At 41.4% G+C, this 24,288-nt stretch overlaps 1 protein-coding gene across 9 annotated transcripts in view; it reads right to left on the reverse strand.

The window, feature by feature from the left end:
• SERGEF (secretion regulating guanine nucleotide exchange factor) overlaps positions 1-23,915 on the reverse strand; it is a 227,434-nt gene extending 203,519 nt beyond the window's left edge. For 7 of the 9 annotated variants that reach the window (XR_006736471.1, XR_006736470.1, XR_006736469.1 and 4 more), the window contains exons 1-6: positions 23,819-23,913; positions 19,653-19,788; positions 18,306-18,461; positions 16,169-16,263; positions 11,900-11,960; positions 1,860-1,973 (exon numbers count right to left, since the gene is read on the reverse strand). Coding sequence is in view for 6 of the 9 variants with exons in the window: in XM_045557630.1 (XP_045413586.1) it covers positions 1,860-1,973; positions 11,900-11,960; positions 16,169-16,263; positions 18,306-18,461; positions 19,653-19,788; positions 23,819-23,878 (622 nt within the window). In the remaining 3 variants the exon portion in view is untranslated. Of the gene's footprint in view, positions 1-1,859; positions 1,974-11,899; positions 11,961-16,168; positions 16,264-18,305; positions 18,462-19,652; positions 19,789-22,538; positions 22,668-23,391; positions 23,749-23,818 lie in introns of those variants that run through there. The other 2 variants (XM_045557629.1, XM_045557628.1) reach the window with 2 other exon arrangements.
• Positions 23,916-24,288: the final 373 nt, after the last annotated feature.

A 24,288-nucleotide genomic window follows, 5' to 3' on the forward strand; every position in this document is an offset into this window, starting at 1 on the left:
GGCAATGAGATAAAGGTGGAAGGATGGAAAGTGAAAGACTGAGGACAGGAAGTTGATGATCCATTCTAATGCCGCATCAGAAACTCCCCACATCAACCCTGAATCTCAGCTGTGCCCCAAACAGATCCTAAACAGGTTATTAAAATTAAATTAAATCAAATCAAAACATGTTTTTCTTCCTTCTAGTTACAGGTCCCGTGCTAAAATACAGAGTACAGTGCCACACAGTTTCTGCCCTTTAAAAGCTCATACTCTTTAGCATATAAGAAACCATATAAACAATTCATAATGAAACATGTTGTGCTATCCATGCATGTGAAGCAAATGCAATGGCTGTTAGAAGAGGAGAGTCTTTACTGAGAAAGCTGTACCTGATAGGCCTTGAAAAATTCTTAGGATTTTCCCAGAGGAAAAGGAAGGAAAAGGCATTTCAGGCAGGGGTAACAGTTTGCACATAAGTACAGCAGAATGAGAAAGCAGGATATGCCTGAGGAACAGTGAATACCTTGATGAAGAGGGCAAAAATGAATGGGAAGTATGAGTTTATATTAATATGATGAATGTCTGCAATGTCATGTGGACTATCTGTGCAGCGTCCTATGCCACCTTCTGCTCCTTTTCTAAGAGTACCCTCCCCAATTCAGCCCATGGGCTTCAGGGAAGCTAAGCCCATCCCCAGCTGAAGGAAAAAGCCTCCAAGACTTAGAAAATCAGAATGAACCCAACACTCATGTACATCACTCCCACTGAAGCCCACCCTTCCCTTTTCTTTCCCCCCGACTTCCCACCACCCTCAAAAATCCCTGCTTTATTCTGGGCTAAAGAAGAGTAGTTACCCTGAACTAAAAAGACATCTAAAGACAGGTCTCCTGAATAGGTTTCTCCCACAGCCAAGGCTCAGCAAACTGGGCCGCAAAGTAAGAGGAAGAAAGAAAGAAGAGGAGATGGAGACATTGTGCTATATACAGAGAGAGAAAGGGCCACAGAGAGTGGAGAACAGAGAGAGAGAAAAAGGGGGATGGGGGAAAGGGGGAGGAGGAGAGGGAGAGGGAGGAGGAGGAGGGATGAGGAAGAGAAAGCCCTATAGACCAACTGACCAATAGATCTATGAGCAGAACATATATTACTTACTCTTCATATTTTCACGTAGAGAGATTTCCCTTTGGGAACACTTCTAGCCCCTCTTTCTACAGCCTCACTCACTCCTGCTTCCCATCTAGGAGAAGGACACTGGGCATGCGAGCCACAGTCCTGCTGGCTTCCCTCTTTGAGGTATACCTGTCTGCAGAGAGGGTGTACCCTCGTGTCCTCTTGGCCATGCAGTAAGCCTAGCAGGGCCAACTCTATGTAGTTGCTCCAGTGCCTGGTGGGTAAATTCAAGTTGAAATTCAGAACTTAGAGGCTCACTATTACTACACATTGTTTCCAAACACCTAAATCATGTCTTCCGACCTAGTTTTTAACAGTTCTAGAGCTATCATTTTGATCTCCACCTATCTGACTTGCATCTATCTCTCAATGGGTTCTAAACTCTGGCAACAAAGAGGGTTGCTTTTACTGGGCCCACAAAAACCCCAGCAAGCCAGGCACAGGGTCTCGCACCTATAATCCCAGCTACTTGGGAGGCTGAACCAAGAGGATCACTTAAGGCCAGGAATTCAAGACCAGCCTTGGCAACATCGTGAGACCTATCTCTTAAAAAAAAGAAAGAAAAAAAAGCAAACCAGCAAGACTAACAGACAGAGTTAGAGAGATAAGACATAGCAAAAGTAAAAATCCATTACTCATTTTTTGCATGTCTGTGTCTCTATTTCCTGACAAAGAATAAACATGAGATTAAGAAAAAATAAGGGTCTCACCTGTCACTCTGCTCGGTTCCTTTGCTGTCAAAAACAATGGGAGAGTCTGCCCAGGGCACAACCGTCGTCCAGATGATGCCAGACCAGTCCCCCACTGGAACACAATACCACTCACTTCTCAAGAGAGAAGAGAAAACACAGAAAATGCACATCAGGATAAGACCAGGCTGCTCTTTGAACCCCACTGCTATGGGAAATTCCCAATTCATTCTCAGTGAACATAAGTGTTATGGAAAAGCTTCATCGCTTCAAGGGGTCTATGACTGGTCACAGGGATTACCACCAAGCCGTTCACAAATCCAGTCTTCAGGGCAATCTAAGACCATCAAAGAAAATTCCAATACAGTAAAACTTCCTCCAAAAACTATTCCAGAGTCAAATCTCTAGAACGACACCTTGTTCATGATTAACCTGAAAGGACAACTCACACTCTAGATCAAGCAGAAAATAACCTTAAAGACCATCAAGTCCATTCCTCACATTTATCACATGAGAAAACTGAGCCCCTGAAGAAATAAGTGATTTGTCCAGGGTCATACAGGGAGGTAGCAGCACAGAAAATGCTACAACTCGGCTCTCCTAACACCTAAGATTTCTCATTGCCAAATAAACACATATTCATGACTGCAAGATAGCTTCTTAATAGCCATGATTTCAGTGGAATGGCCTTTTATTTTTATGTCCACTGAATATAACTCATGTACCTATGTTCTGAACCTCATCCAAACGTATAGATGAAATTCAATGTATCTGGTCCACAGTTAGATACATGCAACTAGGATCTGTCACCCAATAGTAATGTTAAGGTTCTGCCCCTCTGGAAGTATCCTATAACCTACAGTCCTTTAGGCTATAAACAGAGAAGCCTGCCTTGTGGGGGGAAAAAAAACTATGACCACTGACCACAATGTGAACAAAGCACAGTGTTCAAATGAAACAAAACTTACAATCTCATCAACAAATAAATTTCAAGGGGAAAAAAGAGAGGACAAATATTATAGATTAAAAAAGACTTCAGATATATGATAAGGGATTAATATCCATAATACATAGAAAAGTCCTAAAACTCAATAACAAAAAAAAAACACCCCACTTAATAAATACACAAATGACCTGAATGGACATTTTTCCAAGAAGATGTACAAATGACCAATGAACACATGAAAAGATTCTCAATTTCACTAATCATTAGGGAAATAAAAATCAAAACCAAAATAACATACCACCTCACATCCATTTGGATGCTACTATGGAAAAAAAAAACAGAAAATAACAAGTGTTGGTGAATTTGTGGAGAAACTGGAACACTTGTACACTATTGCTGGGAATATAAGATGGTACAGCAGTTGTGGAAAGTGGTATGGTAGTTCCTCAAAAAATTAAAAATGGAATTACTACATGATCCAACAATTCTACTTCTGGGTATATATCCAAAAGAACTGAAAGCAAGATCTCAAGGAGATATTTGTACACCCATGTTCATACCAGCATTTTTCACAATAGCTAAAACATGGAAGCAACCCAAATGTTCCTTGCCAGATGAATGGATAAGCAAAATGTGATATATATATACACAATGGAATATTATCCACCTTAAAAAGTATGGAAATGCTGGCTGGGTACAGTGGCTCATGTATGTAGTCCTAGCACTTTGGGAGGCCAAGATGGGAGGACTGCTTGAGGTCAAGAGTTTGAGACCAGCCAGAGCAGGTGCAAGACCCTGTCTCTACAAAAAATAGAAAAATTAGCCAGGTGTGGTGACATGCACCTGTAGTCTCAGCTACTCAGAAGGTTGAGGCAGGAGGATAGCTTAAGCCCAGGAGTTTGAGGCTACAGTGAATTATGATGACACCAAGGCATTCTAGCCTAGGTGACAGAGCAAGACCCTGTGTCAAAAAAAAAAAGGAAATGCTGACATATGCTACTCCATAGATGAACATTGAGCACAACATGTTAAGTGAAATAAGCCAGTCACATACACACACACACAAACTGCATGATTCCACTTATATCAGGTTCTCAGAGTGGTCAAAACCATACAGACAGAAAGTAAAATGGTGGTTACCAGGGGCTGGGGGAAAGGGAAGAATGGGGAGATATTATTTAATAGGTACAGAGTTTCAGTTTTATAATATAAAAAAGTTCTGTAGATGGATGGTGGCAATAATTTCATGATGATATGAATGTACTTAATGCCACTGAACTGTACACTGAAAAATGGTTAAGATGATAAGTTGTATATTATGTATATTTTACCACAGTAAAAAACATTTTAAAGAAAAATAAATTTTTTAAAAAAGAGAGATAGACTTGAGATACATATGAATCAATTGTAATATATAGATCTAATTCAGATCCCAATTAAAACAAACTATAAAAAATATTTTAAGACAATCAGGGAAATTTAAACACTGGATATTTGATGATATTAAGGAATTGTTATTTTTTTTAGGTTTTATGATGGTATTATAGTAATATTTTCAAATAGAGTACTTACCTTTTAAAGGTACATGCAGAAATATTTACAGATTAAATGGGAGAGAAAAGGACTTACAATGAAGTTAATCAAGCACATTAATGGAAACTGCTACTTTGTAACTGGATAGAGATGAACACATAAGACTAGCAATTACATTCATCAATGTTTGGCAAACCATGTATCTCATAAGGAGTTAATTTCTAAAATATAGAAGGCACTCCCATAACTCAATAGCAAAAACTTTAAAATTGACAAATGACCTGAACAGACATTTCTCCAAAGGCATATAAGTCAGGCACAGTGGCTCACACCTGTAATCCCAGAACTTTGGGAAGCGGAAGCAGGAGGATCATTTGAGGCCAGGAGTTCAAGACCAACCTGAGAAACTCTGCAAGACCCCATCTCTAAAAAAAAATTTTAAATTAGCCAGGCATGGTGGTATGTGCTGGTAGTCCCAGCTACTCAGGAGACTGAGGCAGGAGGATTACTTAAGCCTAGGAATTCAAGGTTACAGTGTGCTATAAATGCACCACTGCACTCCAGCATGGGTGACAGAGCAAGACTCTGTCAAAAAATAAATAAATAAATAAAGACATACAAGACAAGTATATGAAAAGATTCTGGACATTATTAATTACCAGAAAAATACAAACCAAAACTACAATGAGATATCATCTCACATCTGTCAGGATGACTATTATTAAAAAAAAAAAAGAATCATGGCACACCTCAGCAGCACCACACCATGCCACACCATGCTTCTCCTGTGGTCCAGCTCTCCACCACAGACCTGCTAGTCACAAGCCACCCACCACCACATACCTCCATTACACCTAATGTTCCCTCCTAGGTGGAGCGAACTCCTGCAGCCCTGACATCTGTGGCCACCGCCTAAATAGCATTGCCAAGCAACCACTGTCACTGCCACTGAGGAGACCCAGGCAGAGCAATCTCCTACAACTCCCGCCTCCATAGAGCGGGACTCACCCAGCCCCCTGCCCAAGCTTCCAACAGTAGCCTACAGACCAACGCACCACTCCATACAAAGATCCTCCACCCCTAGCTTAGACTGTGACAATCACAAGGGAACAGGACAACATAGAACAGGTACATTACAAGATCACAGTGGATCTGCCCCTCTCCTACCAGTCAGTCTTCTGGAATAGGACACAAAAGCACCATTTGGAGACATCTCCTTCTTCTCACTAAATAGGAGTTTTCCCAGCAAAGGAGAACAGGAGCACTTCAAACCTATCTGCCCTGAACTGATAGAAGGGGTTTCAGATGAGAAGAAACCAGCAAAACAACTCTGGCACCATGAAAAGACAATCTAGTTTGACATCCCCAAAGGATCACAATAGACCTATAGCAACAAAAGGAAATTGTCAAAATGTCAAAAGGTGGGACACGGACAATATATATAACCTGAGCTTTTGTACCCCCATGAAGAGCTGAAATAAATAAAATAAAATAAAATAAAATAATAAAAAAATAAAATAAAATAAAATAATAAAAAAATAAAAGTGGAATACAGAATATGGATGGTAAATAAGATGAATGGGATTGAAGAAAAAGTTTAAAACCAACACAAAGAAGCCAAAAAAATATTTCAGGACATCAATGAAAAAAATGAAAAAGTCACTAGCGATAAACAACATAAGAAAGGATATAACAAAACTTAAAGAAATGAGAAAGAGTCACTTAGGGAACTCCAAAATACAGCAGAAAGCTTCAACAACAGGCTACCCCAAGCAGAAGAAAGAATTTCAGGGCTTGAAGACAAGGCTTTCAAACTAACCCCGCCAGTCAAAGATGCAGAAAAAAGAATAAAGAAGAATGAACAATCACTCAGAGAAATATAGTACTATGTAAAGTGAGCCAATATATAAATTATAGGTATCCCCGAGGGAGCAGAAGAAAAAACAAAAAGCATGGAAAATCTATTCAAGGGAATTATTGAGGAAAACATCCCTAGTATTGCCAGAGATTCAGATATCCAGATACAAGATGGTCATCAAATATCAGGAAGATTCATAGCAAACAGGACATTGCCAAAACACATAGCCATGAACCTGGCCAAAGTCAAAATGAAGGAGAAAATTCTACAAGCTGCAAGATGAAAGCAACAAGGGACCTACAAAGGAAAGCCCATCAGGCCAACAGTAGACTTCTCAGGGGAGACCTTTTGAGCCAGAAGGGATTGGGGTCTCATTTTTAATCTTCTTAAACAGAAAAACTGCCAGTCAATAATTGTGTATCCTATAAAACTAAGTTTCACAAAAAGACTTTTCCAGACAAGCAAATACCTAGGAAATTTGTCATTACTAGGCCTGCCCTACAAAAAATGATCAATAGTACACTATACATGAAACAGTACAATAGATATCCACTGGTGTAAAAACATATGAAAATTAAAGCTCACAGCTCTTATAAAACAATAGCACTAGAGGAAAAACAAAACAACAAGGTGTAAGTCAACATGATGAACAGAACAGTACCTCACATATCAATACTAACACTGAACATGAACGGTCTTAATGTTTCAATTAAAAGACATAGACTGGCTGAATGGATGTAAAAATCATTGTCCAATTATTTGCTGTCTCTAAGAAACCTATCTAACTCACAAAACACACACCCACTCAACGTAAAGGGATGGAAAAAAATATTCCAAGTAAATGGAAACCCAAAGCGAGCTAGTGTAGCCATTCTCATATTAGATAAAATTGACTTTAAATCAACAGTGGTTAAAAAAAAAAAAAAGACAAAGATGGTCATTATATAATGACAAAGGGGGCAATTAAGCAAGAAGACATAACAATCCTAAATATGTATGCACCTAACACAGGAGCTCCCTGATTAAAGTAAATTCCACTAGATCTAAGCAAAGAAATAAACAGTAGCATCATAATCGTGGGGAACTTCAACACCCCACTGACAATACTGGACAGATCATAGAAGCAGAAAATCAACAAAGAAATACTGGACTTAAATGGAACTCTAGACCAAATGGACCTAACAAACATTTACAGAACATTCTATCTGAAAACTACAGAATATACATTCTTCTCATTAGCACATGGGACATTTTCTAAGATTGATCATATCTTAGGCCACAAAACAAGTCTCAGCAAATTCTGAAAAATAAAAATCATACCATGTGTCTTCTCAAACCATAGTGGAAAGGGAACAACAAAAAAATAAAACTACAGACCTTTATGAACACTGATGCAAAAATCCTCAACAAGATACTAGCAAACCAAATTCAGCAGCACATCAAAAAGATAATTGACCATGATCAAGTGCATTTCATCCCAGGGATGTAATGATGGTTCAACATATGCAAATCAATAAATGTGTTTCATCACATAACCAGAAGCAAAAACAAAGACCACATGATGATCTCAATAGATGCAGAAATAAAATCCAGCACCCTTTCATGTTGAAAATCCTCAACAAACTAGGTATAGAATGAACATACCTCAAAACTATAGAAGCCATATAGACAAACTAACAGCCAACATTATACCAAATGGGGAAAAGTTGAAAGAATTTCCCCCTAAGAACTGTAACGAGACAAGAGTGCTCACTATTACCACTTCTATTCAACATAGTAGTAGAAGCCCTAGCCAGAACAATCAAGCAAGAAAAAGAAATAAAGGGCATCCTAACTAGGAAAGATGATTTCAAACTATTCCTGCTTGCCAACAATATGATCTTGTACCTAGAAAACTCTAAAGACTCTACCAAAAGACTCCTAGTGATAAATAAATTCAGCCAAGTCTCAGGTTACAAAATCAATGTACACAAATCAGTCAAGCTGAGTCAAATCAAGGACTCAATAACATTTACAATAGCTATGAAGAAAACAAAATACTTACAAATATATTTGACCAAGGAGGTGAAAGATTTCTACAAAGATAACTACAAAATACTGATGAAAGAAATTGTAGATGACACAAACAAACAGGAAAGCATCCCATGTTCATGGATTTGTAGAATCAACATTGTTAAAATGTCCATTCTGCCCAAAGCAATTTAGAGATTCAACACAATTCCTCAGAGAAATGCAAATTAAAACCACAATGAGATACCACCTTAACCCTGTCAGAATGGCCATCATTAAAAAGTCAAAAAACAACAGATACTGGCATGGATGCAGAGAAAAAGATATGCTTATACACTGTTTGTGGGACTGAAATTTAGTACAATCTCTATGTAAAACAGTATGGAGATTCCTCAAAGAGCTAAAAGTAGACCTACCATTAGATCCAGCAATCCCATTACTGGGTATCTACCCAAAGGAAAAGAAATCATTCTGTTAAAAAAACACCTGCACTCGAATGTTTATCACAGAACAATTCACAATTGCAAAATACAGAATCAACCTAAGTGCCCATCAATTCATGATTAGATAAGGAAAATGTAGCGTGTGTGTGTGTGTGGAGTACTATTCAGCCATGAAAAGGAAGGAAATAATGTCATTTGCAGCAACTTGGATGGAACTGGACACCATTATCATAAGTATCTCAGGAATGGAAAAAAACAAACATCATTTGTTCAAATTGATAAGTGGGAGCTAAATGATGGGTGCACATGGGCCCAAAAAGATGTAAAGGACATTGGAAACTAAGAAGGGGGTGAGGGATAAAAACTTACCTATTCAGTATAATGAACACTGTCCTGGTGGCAGGCACACTGGAAGCCCTGACTTCAGCATTATAGACTGTATTCATGTAACAAAAATTTTTGTATCCCCTTAATATTTTGAAATTTAAAAAATAAAATAAATAAATAAAAATATAATTGTTGGCAAGGATGTGAAGGAATTGAAATCCCTATATACTATTGGTGAGAATGTAAAATGGAAAACAGTAAGAAAGTTCCTCAAAAAATTAAAAATAGAACTACCATATGATCCTACTTCTGGATACATACCTAAAAGAGTTGAAATCAGGATCTCAAAGAAATGTCTGTACTCCCATGTTCATTGCAGCATTACTCACAAAAGCAAAGATGTGGAAACAATCCAACTATCCATCAACAGATGGATGGGTAAAGAAAATGTGGTAGAAACACACAATGGAATATTATTTAGCCTTCAAAAAGAAGGAAATCCTGCCATTTGAGACAACATGGATGAATCTGGATGATATTATTCTAAGTGAAATAAGCCATAAACAGAACAAATACTGCCTGATAGTACTTATATGAGGTATCTATAATAGTCAAACTCACAGAAGCAAAGAATACAACAGTTGTTGCCAGGAGGTGGGGGGTAGGAAAAATGGGGAGTTGTTATTCAATGGATATAAAGTTTCAGCTATGCCAGATGAATAACTTCTAGAAATCTGCTATAGATGCCACCTATAAGACGAGAAACATAAAAAAAAAAAGAAGAAGAAAAAAAGAGATCTGCTATAGAATAGTGCCTATAGTTAACAACACTGTATTATGCACTTCAATATTTGTTAAGAGGGTAGATCTCATGTTAAGTGTTCTTACCATAAACACACACACACAAAACAAAGGGACACAAGAAAATTTGTGGAGATATTGGATATGTCTATTACCTCGACTGTGATGATGGTATCAGACATACTTGCGTATGTCCAAACTCATCAAATTGTACACATTAAATATGTACAGTTCTTTGTATAGCAATTATACCTCAATAAGGCTGTTTAAAACAAAAAACTAGCAATTACAGAAAGTTGGTAGGAAAGTGGGAAGTAAACCAATGATAGCCCCTTCTCCTGTGCTGCTGACTTCTAAAAGAAGAACCTGCTTATAAAAATGTAATCACTACCACACAACACAGCAATCACACTCCTGGGCATTTATCCCAGAGAAATGAAAATTTATCCTCATATTAAAACCCATCTGCAAATGTTTATAGTAGCTATATTCTTAATAGCCAAAAACTGGAAACAACCCAAATGTCCTTCAATGGATGACTAAACAAACTGTGATTGGCATAGACTGAACTGTGTCTCCTCAAAATTTCTATGTTGAAGCCTTAATCCCCAATGTGACTAGATCTGGAGATAAGAGCCATAAGTAGGCAATAAAGGCTAAAGGGGGACATATGTGTGGGGCCTTAACCTAATAGGACCGGTGTCCTTATAAAAAGAGGAAGAGATCCCAGAGGTCTCTCTCCCCATGGGCCATGTGTGAATACAGCAAGAAGGTGGTCATCTACAAGCCAGGAAGAAAGGCCTCCCAGAAACCAATTCTGATGGCATGTTGATCTTAGTCTTTTAGCCTTTAGAATGGTGAGAAAGTAAATCTCCATGGTTTAAGCCTCCTGTTCTATGGTACTTTGTTATGGCAGCCCCGTCTAACTAACACAGTGGTACATCCAAACCGCAGAATACTACCTAGCAGTAAAAGGAACACATTATTGATATACAAAACTTGGTTGAATCTCTAGGGAATTATACTGAGTGAGAAGAAGCCAACCCCAAAAGGTTATATACTCTATGATACTTTTTATGTAACATTTTTGAAATGACAACATCATAAAGACATAGAAAACAGAAGAGTGGTTAGCCAAGGACTAAGCAGGAGGTGGAGGCAGGTAGGAAGTGGGTGTGGCTGTAAAAGGGCAACATGAGGGGTCCTGTGGTAATGGAACTGTTCTGGATCTTAACTGTATCGATGCTGATATGCTGGTTATGCTACTGTACTACAGTTTTACAAGATACCGTTGCAGGAAACGAGGAAAAGAACACATGGAGTCTATTTTGTTTTTTATAACTGAATGTGAATTTATAATAGTCTCAAAATAAGCAATTTAATTTTTTAAAGAAAGCATGATCAATGCTAAGCCCCAGGACGCACAGTGCTGCACTGAACTTTTCCTCACCTCCTCTCCCCTTTCTCCACTCCACAACTGACCTCACCAAGGACTTGAGCCTCAGCCGCCACAGCCAATTAGTGCTGTCCTTCAGCCCCAAAGGAGTGTGAGCAGAAAAATGAAAAGGGGAGATGAAAATGTCATTGCCCTCCCATATGCCACCTCCCGGCTTCCCCTCACATACATATTGTCCATCCCAGTACCCACTCAAGGTACAGGAGACAAGCTCACTTGAAGCTTTTAAATTAACACACATTAATATCCACTAGGAAGGCAGTACAGTTCACTGCAAAGAATGTGGGTCTTGAATCCAAACCATCCCGGACTCTGCTCCAAGCTCTACCCTTTACCACCTTACTCCTTGTGCAACCTCACACCAGTGCTTTAACCTCCCTGGGCCTCAGTTTCTTCATATGTAAAAATTTAACTCACATCACTTCCTTGCTGCGAGGATTAAATGAGGTAATCAAATCAAGAGAACCTAGCACCATGCCTACAACAAAAAGAGCTAGAAAATTTCATTTCCTTCCTCCCTACCTGCTAAAGGCTTTCCCACCATGACTTCGGCCTTATGTTCCCTCCTTTTAATCAGAACTACAATACAGCAGGACTCTTTGAAATACCCTCCTAAAGGATTTTTCTCCTAAAGCTCAGTTCCTCCTTATTATACACCAATTTAAAAAATAAAGGTAAAGTGATCACCTGTAGCAGCTAATGCATGCCTCAGTCCAGCAGCAATACAAACAACCTTCTCTCTCAGGAGCTGTTAAAATAAAGAAAAGGATTTAGATCTCAGAATCACCCATCTACAAAATTTTATGTAATTTATGCCCAAAAAAAATGCAGCATGATCTTCATTATGTATCTGACTGATTCAAAACATATCCTCCAACATTTCTACCCATAAATACTTTTACATACGTCCCAAAAAGAAAAAAAAAATCTTTTAAAAATGCCATATCACAGCCAGATGCGGTGGATTACATCTGTAATCCCAGCACTTCAGAAGGCCGGGGCAGGAGAATCACTTGAGGCCAAGAGTTCAAGACAAGCCTGGACAACAAGCAAGACTCCCATCTCTTCAAAAAAAAAAAAAAAAAAAAAATTTAGTCGGCTGTGATGGTGCACACCTGCAGTCCCAGCTACTCAGGAGGCTGAGGTGGGAGGATCACTTGAGCCCAGCCTGGGTGACAGAGTGAGATCCTGTCTCTAAAAAAAAAAAAAAAAAATTAAATAAATAAATGAATAAAATAAAAATGTCATATCACAGTACCATGTCACAGTGCCTCTCAAGGCTAGGAGGGACATTCAAGATCATCTAGCCCAAGGGTTAGTAAATGTTTTCTATAAAGGGCCAGATAATAAATATTTTAAACTTTACAGGCCATACAGTTTCTGTCACACTCCCTAGCTCTGTAATTGTAACAGAAAAGCAGCTCTAGACTATGCATAAATGAATGAGCATGGCTATTTGCCAGTAAGACTTAATTTCCTAAGGGCTCTAATTTTCCTACCCTAATCCAATCCAATCCCTATCCAATGCTAGAAACTCCTTCACATCACCCCACCAAGTGGTCACCCAATCCCTGTCACATACCTCTAGTGACACAGGCTCACCACCTCCCCAGGAGCCTGTTCCATCTTTGCACAGTTCCATTTATCTCTTTAGGCGGAGCCAAACCTATCTGTCTGTAGCTTCTGACAATGCTTTCCAAATATTTGAAGACAGTTGTCATGTCCTCTCTAAGACATTTTGTGGTGGTTATAAAAATAGGCCCTCAAATTCTTTGATACTCTTCCCTTCAAGATGTGGAGCTTAATTCCCCTCCCCTTGTGTGGGCTGGACTTAGTGACATGCTTCTAATGAAAAGAATAAGGAAGCAATAAGTGACTCAGACTAGGTGATGAAAGGCACTGAGGTTTCCTGCTTGGCTTGTCTCACTCTTTCGAATTACCCTTGAAGGAAGCCAGATGCCATGTCTGAACAGTCCTATAGTCAGGCCCACGTGGCAGGGAACTGAAGCCTCCTGCCAACAGCCACAGGAGAGAGCTTGGAAATGCGTCCATCAGCCCAGCAGGGCCTTCAGAGACGGCATGCAGACCCAGCTGACATCTTGACTGAAACCTCACGAGAGACCACCTAAACTATTCCTAGATGCCTGACCCTCAGAAACTGTGAGATAAATTTTTGCTGTTTTAAGCTGTTAAATTTTGGAGTGATTTGTTACACAGCAATACGTAACAAATACAGATCTCTTCTTTAGGCCGAATATCCCCAGTTCCATCAGCTATCACAGGGCTTTAAATCCTCTCTCCCTCCTGATTTCTCTCTTCTACCTACACTCTGGTGGTTCCACCTCTCTTTTAAAGGGACTGTATATGCATCAATCACAGCCCCTATGGGGCTTTTCCACATTTGCTTATTTATAGGTCCATGGCATCTCTCAAAACTTTAGGACCCTCAAGGGCAAGTTCTGAGTCTTATTTCCCTCTATGCCCAGGGCCTACGCACCAAATCCACAACAGAACCCAACATCCCGGATACAGTCTGACCAGTGCAAAGCACAGAGCTCTGGTCTTCCTTCTGGAGATTATACTTCTGTCAGTGGAGTCCACAATCATATTAGCTATTGGGAAGATCAAATCTTACTCCCAATCCAATTGGAACACATTGTCCTTTAAATTTTCATCTTTCTTTTTTCCCCCCAACATTTACTGAAGGGCTTTACATGTAGCTTCAATCTCTTCAACACCACTTATCTCCATCTCTTTCTCTCCATCCCTACTGCCACTGCTTCAGTTTGGGCCATGATCGTCTCTTGTCTGGACTGCTAGCAAGACGTTCCTAGGTAATCTTCCTTCAATCCGTCCCCCACACTATCCTACCTGGCTGGCCCCACCCTACCATGGTGTTCTTATCATTTGTCATATACCACCACCCTGATTGCCCCTCCCCACTCTACCCTGGCACTCCCAACTCTTCCTCATATTCCAACATACTAAACTGCTTACAGTATCCCAAAGCCCCCAGTTTTATGTTTCTATACCTTTGCTTCAACAGTTCCTTCTGCCTAGAATGCTCTTCTTTTGCATCTACTCTGCATCCTCCTATCCCAAGCCAGGTAAACTTCTACTTAAAATTTAGCTTAATCCTGTTCTCACTCTACCTTCCTCTAGGTAAGAGTTCAATATGCCTTTCTTTGGGGACATACATGTATCTGTCATAGTTCTAACATGATATTGCATTTAGTTATTTAGGTATCTATCATGTACTACTAAACTATAAGACTCTCAAATGCTAGGACAGGTCTCATTCACCTTTGTTCCCACTGCGTAAACACAATGCCTAAGCACCAAATCCACAGCAGAACACACAATAGTTGCCATTAAATAAATCAATGGATTTTTATTATATTTCATTTTAGCACATTCCTCCTATTATTCCATAGAATATAGCCTGTCAAAATATTTTTACTTTCTGATTCTGTCATCCAACATACTTTAACCGCTGTTCCTATCTTCTTTAATTATATGAATTATAATTAAGCTAAATTAATTATGACTTATATGTAGGTTCTTACAAAGCCATCTATTTGCAATTAGGATCTATAACATCTCCTGCAGGGACTACAGAGCCTAGGCTTGGGTGCAAACCATATGAACCATTACCCTAAATAATACCCCACAGACCAGCAACCAAGTTCAAGGAGCAGATCTAAGCTCTCTCCAATAAAAACAGATCTTCCACTCTTAATCAGAGTTCAAGGAAAATAGGAGTGTGGCAGCTTGGGTGGTGGAATTCATTTTAGATTCCAGCATATTTCTTTTAAAATTCCATATTTCCATTATGATCACGTAAAATATAAACTTCATCAAAAGGTGTACACTCTAAGTATGATGTGGTGAAAAGAACTCTGAGCTAGGGCAGAGAGTTTAACACTTATTCTGTCCAATATGGTTACCACTAGCTACACACGCCCACTGAACTTGATACGTGATTAGACTAAATTAAAATATATTGTAAGTAAAAAATGCACACCAGAATTCAAAGATTTATTACAAAATAAAAAATATAAAATACCTTATTAACAAATTTTATATGGATGACATGTTGAAATGATAATAGTTTGGATATACTAGTTTAATTGAAAAGTTGTTAAAATTAATTTCACCCACATGCTACAAAATAGATAAATCTTGAAAGCATCAGGTGAAGTGAAAAAAGCTAGGTCACATATTGTATGGTTCCATTTATATGAAATGCCCAGAACAGGCAAATCTATAGAGACAAAGAAGATTAGTAGTCACCAGGGGCTAGGGGAGGGGAAAATAAGAATTCACTGCTATTGGATACACAGGTTCTTTTGGAGGTGATGAAAATGTTCTAAAATTACATGGTGGTGATGGCTGCTCATCTCTGTGAATATAGTAAAACCCCTGAATTATACATTTTAAAAGGGTGAATTTTATAGTATCTGAATTATATCTCAACGAAGTCATTATTTTAAAAATTAATTCCACCTGTCCTTTTTTAAAATGGGGCTACTAGAAAATTTTAAATTACATGTGGCTCACATTGTATTTCTTTTAGACAGCACTAGCCTAGCTAAGTATCTTTCGGCAAGTCACTTGTGTCTGGACCTGTTTCTAACATAGTTCCAACTATTACTAATTTTAGAACTAAAATGTTATTAAGGTCCTTATAAGATGTATTACCTTCACTGGTGTATTTCACAAAGCTTTATAATGTGCATGAGGACTAACAGAGGTTTTTCACTCACAACATCCATCCCCCCCAACCTAATTTTTCCCAGAAGGACCTATTTTTCACCTCAAATTCTCCTACCCAATGAGTTTTCAGAGACTCAGTCAGCCTTTTATTCTGGGAAGGACAACTTCCCCAGAAGTAACACTCACTACTGTAAAACACTTTAACAGAACATGGGCAAGCTAAGTATTAGCTGTCCTCACCTCAATGGCCTGGGGAACCACACATCTTCGAGGTCCATGAGGAACTCCTAACTGGCCAAAGGAGTTGGATCCACATGATAGAACTTGGCCATTTTCTGCAAAAACAAGTACTTAAATTGCAAATCTATGAAGTAGATACCTGTGACCAATGGGCAAACGCTGAAGGCAAGAGGTGCAAAGGGAATGAGAGTACGTGGTGGAGATCCCAGGCTTCAGTGCACTCAGACCACATTCCCTACTTTTATTCCTCCAGAAATGAAAACACTGGGCACCAGGCTAAGCACTCTACACAGATATCTATTCTACTATCTCACTAAAGACAGATTATCTGTGTAGAACACTTAGCCCAGTGCCTAGTGTTGGGATGGAAGGACACTTATTCCCCACTTTTCATGTTTCCATGTGACAGAATTGCCATTCCTATAACATTTCTGCCTTTCTCTCTCCCTTCCCTATACTCACTGCTTTCCAGGGGACAAGGAGTCCCCTAACCAGCTAATGAGTTTGGGAGAGGGGACAGGACGTGTGTGGCTTGGCACCTTCCTTTCAGGCATTCTGGGCTGACACACAGCAAGGGTTTCCCCTGTGGGGAAGGCCTAGAGTTTTAGGGGTAAGTTTGGACCAGAACCACTTGGCCTCATAATTAACCCTGTCCTCCCACTTAGCCTGTAGCAGTAAAAAGCTGGTAGTTTGATCTCCAACTCTGACTGCTCTATGCCTTTCTCACCATTGGATCCAAATGTGAGCAGGAAACAGCATTATTTACTGACTCCCTCCAACTCCAACATAGACCCACAGTAAGTACTTCATAAATAATGGCTATTATTTGGATTCTAATAATTACTATCAAATTCCACATACAGTATGAAACTCCACAGAAGAGAATGGTACACTTGAGCAGGGTTTTAACGATGAGATAAGGATTCATCAGGTAGGCCGGGCATGGTGACTTGCACCCATAATCCTAGCACTTTGGAGGCCAAGGTGGGAGGATTGCTTGAGGTCAGGAGTTCAAGACCAGCCTGAACAAGAGTGAGACCCTGTCTCTACAGAAAAATAGAAAAATTAGCCAGGTGTGGTGGTGCGTGCCCATAGTTCCAGCTACTCAGGAGGCTGAGGCAGGAGGATCACTTGAACCCAGGAGTTAGAGGTTGCAGTGAGCTAAGATAACACCACTGCACTCCAGCCTGGTCAACAGAGGGAGACCCTGTCTCAAAAAAAGAGTTCATCAGATAGACAAGAGGGGCTGGCCCAGACAGAGAGAAGAATATGTATTGCTTGGTACTACCAGAAAAAAAAGTGTGAGGAGTGTGGAGAATAACAGACAGGTAACAGAGAGAAGTACGGAAGAGTTATAGAAGGGTATGTGCTAAAAATGACCAACTAGACAGGGCAAGGCGGGACGGAGAGGTCAAAAATGCTTCAAGGGAACAGAAGTTAGCTGACCAAGTAACTACTGCCAGCTGTTTCCAAGAGCATTGTTCTATTAACCCTTTGACCACATCCTTCTATATCCTATACTGTTACCTGGCTTCACAGAGACCAAACAATTCTGCCCAACCCCTTTTATTAAAAAAAAAAAAAACCCTCAGTGGGAAAAAGCTGACATCACGGCTGTGGTAACCTCTATTTCCTCACACTCCCCCACCACATTCCCTTACCTGCCACAGCTGGCCAGCTAGCCCAGGTACACGGCTTATCATGAACTTTTAGGACAGGAAGTAGCCACCAAAGGTCATCTAGTCCATTCCCCAGTCTCTGGCAAAAGTTTTCCATCCCAATCTCAATCTCCTTTACTGTTAAAACTCTCCTTGTAGATGAGAAATTACTTAACAGGTATACATACACTATTCAGGTGCTGGCTACACTGAAAGCCCAGACTTCACCATGAGGCAGTATATCTTAGTAACAAAACTGCACTTGTACTCCCTAAATCTATAAAATTTTTTTAAAAAGAAAAAAGAGGAAAAAATCTTTCCTTGTAAAAAGGCACCCCACAACTTTCCTTAACAACCAGAGAAAACATTTGTGTTTCTTAAACACAAAGAGGCTTTCATTTAATCAGTGGTCACCACCATCATCCTGTTCTCACCCAAAGCCTTTGTGGTGGCAAAGATTTACCTAGGAGTAAACTCACCTGTGAGTATAATGGTAAAATCCCAGCCACAGGCCACCTGTTGGATGGGACAGCCAAGGAGGGATTTGCAGGGGGTAAAATATGGGACATCTTCTGTGTGACCAAGCCCCAGTTGCCCATCTTTGTTCAGGCCACAAACAAAAAGGCCTCCCCCATCTGTAAAACATAAAGGCTTTGGTGATAGTATGCACAGGGGACAACACAACTGCCAAAGTGAACAAAAAGGTTTCACTAGCTATTTGGAGTCACAGACCAATCACTTTTATTCCCACCCAAGTTAATAAGCCACATATGCTAATGTGTTGTGGAGCCAAATGACATAGGGCCAAGGGCCTCAAATCTAATACCTAACTGGGAACTCCAAGTCCTGGAGCAGCAGCCAATCAATCACCAAGTTGAGCACCTATTGTAACAAGAAAAGCCAACATTTATTCAACATTTAGAAGGTGCCAAGCTTTACATGTGGGGGTGACTTATCCTTTAGGCACAGTATCTATGCCCACAATACTTTTAGAGATCCACAGAATGGCTTAATTTTAAATTCTCTTAAAATCAGAAAAAATAAAGTAGTAACAGTGCATGTATAATACTAAATCCAGCCTGGATTATATTCACCTTTATACCAATACAGTTGTAAAATATAATTTTCAATATTTCTTTATGGAGAAAGGAGTCCATAGAGGCAAAAGCACCAAGGTCCCATGAAAGTCATAATGCACCCCTGTTAACTCGCTGGTTCTCCTCATCCATCATATTACCCTGTGTACGGGGAGGAAGCTATGGCACAGGGAGATTATTTGCCCAATGCCACATAGCTAATGAGTCACAGAACCAGGATTTGAACCCAAATATTTTGATTCCTGAGCTCATGTGCTTAACCAAATGCAATATGCCCTCCTTTGCGATATCATACCACTTGCAGTACTTATTAAATACCATCCTAGGTACTGTGACAGAAGATTAGGAAAATGCAAGGTTCTTGCTCTCAAGGAATATTCAATCCAATTGCAAAGACTTCTAACTCATACGCAAAAGTTAGATAGCAATATATGGTATAAAATGTGATCTATGTTGTAACTCTGCCACTAATTTGCCTCGTGACCTTAAGCAATCAGTGTTCCTTTCTGAGCCTCATTTGTATAATGAAGGGGAAGGAGGGGTGACCTAGAAGATCTCTGAAGTCCTAGCTCTGTCAATCTAGGATCTTCTAATGGTAATTTGGCTCTTTCAAAAAGATATTTTCCTCCGTGAAATACAAAAGGCTAAATGATGGCAGTATAACATCCCTGGGTGGGGGAAGTGTCTAAATAAGAAAAAAAGTGGCTATTTACTTTTGAAAGAAGTTACCTGTCACAATTGCAGAGTGACCCCCTCCTCCCGTGATCCTCCTGACACACGTAGGTTTACAGAAGTCATTCAGTTGCTGGGGCAAAAGCACATCTTCCTTATGGCCAAGGCCAAGTTGCCCATAGCTATTTGCACCCTAGGGATAAAACAAGCCAAGGATGAAAAAGTGTGGGAACCACAGCTGTCAATATCTACTTACCTGTCCCTACCTTCCCCACCCTGACATACCTCTCAGAGCCTGTAACAGATGAGATATCATAGGCTCATTCTTAAGAGGTTGTTATATGTAACCTCTATTAAGATGGTGGCCCATCTTCAGAACACCATGAGAGGAGCCCTTAGCATCCACAACTTATCCAATGATATTCTTCACCTTTCCCTCCTAATGTTCCAGCCCAACGTATTGCCTTTGGGAGATAGCACAGAGATTCTTTCTGACAAAAACTATCTATAGAGGCTAATGAAAGAAAAAATGAAAGGGAACTGCTAACAAAGTGGGTAGGAAACACCCTAGAACTAGATCTTGTCCCTTTTCCCCACACCCTCACTGGGAAAACTGGCAATGACTTCCTATAATCAAAGTTAGCTACGGATTTTGTGACCTAAAGCATCATTATTTTATTTGTACAGTGAAAGAGGTTGGCAATGATCTTTAAGGGCCTTTCCAAGTACAATGTTTCATGACTCCAAGATTCACATGGTGAGATTCCCGTAAGAGAACAGATTTCCCCTTGATAGGCAATATATCTATTATTGTTATTATATAATAAAGGTCCATAATGTCTAATCTGAAACTCTTATAGCCAGATGACTTCAGATTCAGAATTTTATAGATTTTAGAAAAGTAATACAGTATATATATGACATATACTGATGCAAAACAATAATATTTCTACAGTGAAAAGTACAAATACAAGAAGTGGGCAAAGACTCTAAACAGCCTTACGTGTGGTAAGTTTTGGGTTTTCAGAGCTTTTTGTGTTCAAAATTGAAGATAAGGGATTGTGGACCTGCATAGAGAATCTTATTAAGATATCAGAAAACCTTATAATTTCTTCAAGTATCTATTTCTAGCTGGTTCTTCCTGGAGGTGAGAAGTAAAACATTTGAAATATGTTTGTTTTTGAAGGCACGTGAGTGAGGAAAAGTGAGGCAAAATAACTTGAAAAAATACATACATTCATACAAAATCCTTGCCCTTATAGTCTATTTCACAGCCATCCTGGGCTGTAAGGACTCAAAGACAGAAGAGCAAGCCATGGCAGGACATAGGTCCCAGAGGCCCTCCGGGGCAATATTAGCTACCAATTACTGAGTGCTTCTCTCTGTACTGGGCATTCACCTTTAATCCTCACAACAACCAAAGAAAAGGGCATTATCACTCCCATTTTACAGATGAAGAAACTAAGTCTCAGAGAGGTTAGGTAACTTTCCACAGTTACAAAGCTGGGTAGGCAACAAGTTGGATGCCCCACTTTTGTACTATACCTTACTGTATCTCTAAGAAAAAAAAAGAATGCGTGGTTAACCAGCCCACAGTATACCTGGCAGGAGGCTTACCGTACAACCCTATCTAAAATAGCACCCCCACCACTTTATCCCCTTCTGCTGTATTTTTCTTCATATGACTCCTTGACATTATATTATGTATTTGTATAGCTGTTTACTGTCTACCTCCTCCATGAGAAAGTAAACTCCATGAGGGCAGGAACTTTGTTTTGTTCATTGCTATTTCCCCTGCATGTGAAACTGTGCTGGCCCAAAGATGTGCATATATGTATATGGCAAATGAATGTAAGACTTTATGAGTCCCTACAAAAGACTGTTGCAAGGCTGGGTGCAGTGGCTCCTCCTGTAATCCCAGTACTCTGGGAGGCCAAGGCAGGAGGATCACTTGAGGTCAGAAGTTCGAGGTCAGCCTGAGCAAGAGCAAGACCCCTTCTCTACTAAAAATAGAAAAAATTAGCTGGGCAACTGAAAATAGAAACAAAAAATTAGCCGGGCTTGGTGGTGGGCCCCTGTAGTCCCAGCTACTCAGGAGGCTGAGGAAGGAGGATTCCTTGAGCCCAAGAGTTTGAAGTTGCTGTGAGCTAGGCTGACACCATAGCACTCTAGCCCAGGCAACAGAGTAAGACTCTGTCAATAAATAAATAAGGACTGCTGCAGTGTGAAGTGAAGTGTATATGCATAGGATTTCTTTGTCATCCCTAAGATCTCTGTGGCTGCCCCATTACCAGCGTTGCAGGCTACTGGACATCTGAGGAAAAAGTAATTGAGACACAGGCACTCTGAGGTTCGTTAAAATTATGGTACAAATTTCTGTAATGTCACAACAGGCCCTAAATTCAGGATAAAACAAGAGGAAGGAAAAGTTAATGCAATCTATTACACCTCTGTTTGCCTCCCTTCCTTACAAACACTCCAGGCATATCACACACACACAGAGCAACCCTAACAAGGTAAATCCCCTTGCTATGGACTGAAATGTATTCCCTCAAAATTCATATGTTGAAGCCCTAACCTCCAGTACCTCAGACTATTACTGTATTTGGAGATAGGGCCTTTAAAGAGGTAATTAAGGTTAAATGAGGCAATAAGTGTGGGTCCCTAATGCAATATGACTGGTTTCCTTATAAGAAGAGCCACCAGGGATGCTCACGTACAAAGAAAAAGCCATGTGAGGACACAGTGAGGGGGTGGCCATCTGCAAGCCAAACAGAGAGGCCTCAGAAGAAACCAAACCTGCTCACACCCTGATCTTGGACATCTAGCCCCAGAATTGTGAAAAAATAAATCACAGTTGTTTAAGACTCCTAGTCCGTGGTATTTTGTTTTGGTAGCCCTAACGCACCCACACCCACAGATTATGCCACAGGAAAAACACACCATCAGGCCTCCAAGCACAGCAGTAGGGTGAGGTTCAACAGTATTTCTGTTTCAGTACAGACAAGACCATATCTGAAAGGCTTTGTCAGTCCCATGTTTCCTCTGTCCACACAGACGCCAGTCTCTAGCCTGGAAAAAGCCAGAGACAGCATATACATTCACTCCCCAACTCCACCCCCTGCTCAAGTGTCACCTCAAAGATGCTCAGACAGCCAAACTACCACACCATGCTCTCTCCCCTCTTCAGACTGCAGCTCTACATTCAAAAAGTGCTGCCTTGTACTGATAATTACTTTTCCTAAAAATTGGTCAAATACTTATTTTAATGGCAATATAGGTTATAATTTTACCCTCCTCCAAAACAAGAGCTGGAAGACTTTCACTCTTGTGTATTCTCCAAACACAAGCACATGGCTGGGCACACAGGTACTCATTCATTCATTCATTCATTCTTTAGTCAACAAATATTTACTGGGGACCTACAATACGCCAGGCACCAAGGGAGGCACTGTGAACAGACAGGCACAGTAGCAACCCTTAAGACGCTTACATTTTCGCTAAGGAGACCGACATTAACAAACGACACATGTCATTACAATTGCGATACGTGCTATGAATAACCCCAAGACACATCTGCTTATTCCCGCGCATGCTGGTCGGCTGCCTGTCACATTCCTGTGCACAAACCCTCCTCTCTCCCAGCCACACATAAAGATGACCCTGTCTCTCTCGTGCTCCCGTCCCACTAGCCCAGACTCCCACGCCCCCAAAACAGGCAAGATCCAGTCGCAGCACAGTTTCAGCAAATATGCAGGGTCTGCGCCTAGCGCAAGCCAAACGGCGCAGGCCTCACATCCAAAGGATGCTCCCGTCAGGCTGCGGTGCGGCCGGGAAAGGGCCTCCATCCCCCAGGCATCAGGAGGGTAGAGGCACAGGTGGCTCCCACAGGGCTCTGGGACCTGGAGATCCTCTCTCGACCGAGCCCTCCACGCTGTCCTCCCAGGTGTTGTCCGAGCGGAAGGCTCTCGTGGAACCAGACACTCTGCCCTGGAAGCAGGTTCTCCGCTTCTGACCCCACCAGCGAGCAGGCCCCTCAGTCACCTCACGAAGATCCTGCCCTCCCCGCCCTCTCCTCTCAGCTCCCAGCCCAGGACCCTCCAAATCACAGCCCGGCTGGGACCTCGGCCGCCCAGCCCCCGCACCACCCACGCCGAGGCCGGGCGCTCCCGCGTCGCCGAGCCCCTCAGCCCCGGCCCCGGCCCGGGGGTGGAGTCACGTACCCAGGCGAAGAGCGCGGCCGCCGCGGGGGCGGACTCCGAGGCGCACGGCGCGCGCTCCATGCGTGCACACGCCGCCGGCGCTTCCGAGAGGAACCGCGCGGCGCGGAGGAGGCCCCGGCGCGGGGAGGGACGGCGACGGGGGAGGGCCCGGCGTGGGGGCAGTCTGTGGTAGGCAGGGGCCGGCGGGGGCGGGACCTGCCGGGGGCGGGCTCCGTACGGGGGGCGGGGCCGGCGCGGGGAGGGTGCGTGCTGGCGAGGCCCGCGGGGGAAGGCGGCCTTGCGCAGGGTGGCGGAGGAGCGGCTGGCGGCCGCGTCCTCGGGCCTCCCGGATCCGGTAGCGGATGGGCCAGACGGCCGCCCCCGAGCCGTCTCCTGGTCGCCCGCCCTGGCGCGCCGTGGCGTCCCCGCCCCCGGCCTCCTGTTGCGTTGGGCCAGTCGGCCTCTCGCTCCCTCCCTTCGCACTATTTTTA

Source organism: Lemur catta, chromosome 7 (genome assembly GCF_020740605.2).
Source record: "Lemur catta isolate mLemCat1 chromosome 7, mLemCat1.pri, whole genome shotgun sequence".
NCBI lineage: Eukaryota > Metazoa > Chordata > Mammalia > Primates > Lemuridae > Lemur > Lemur catta.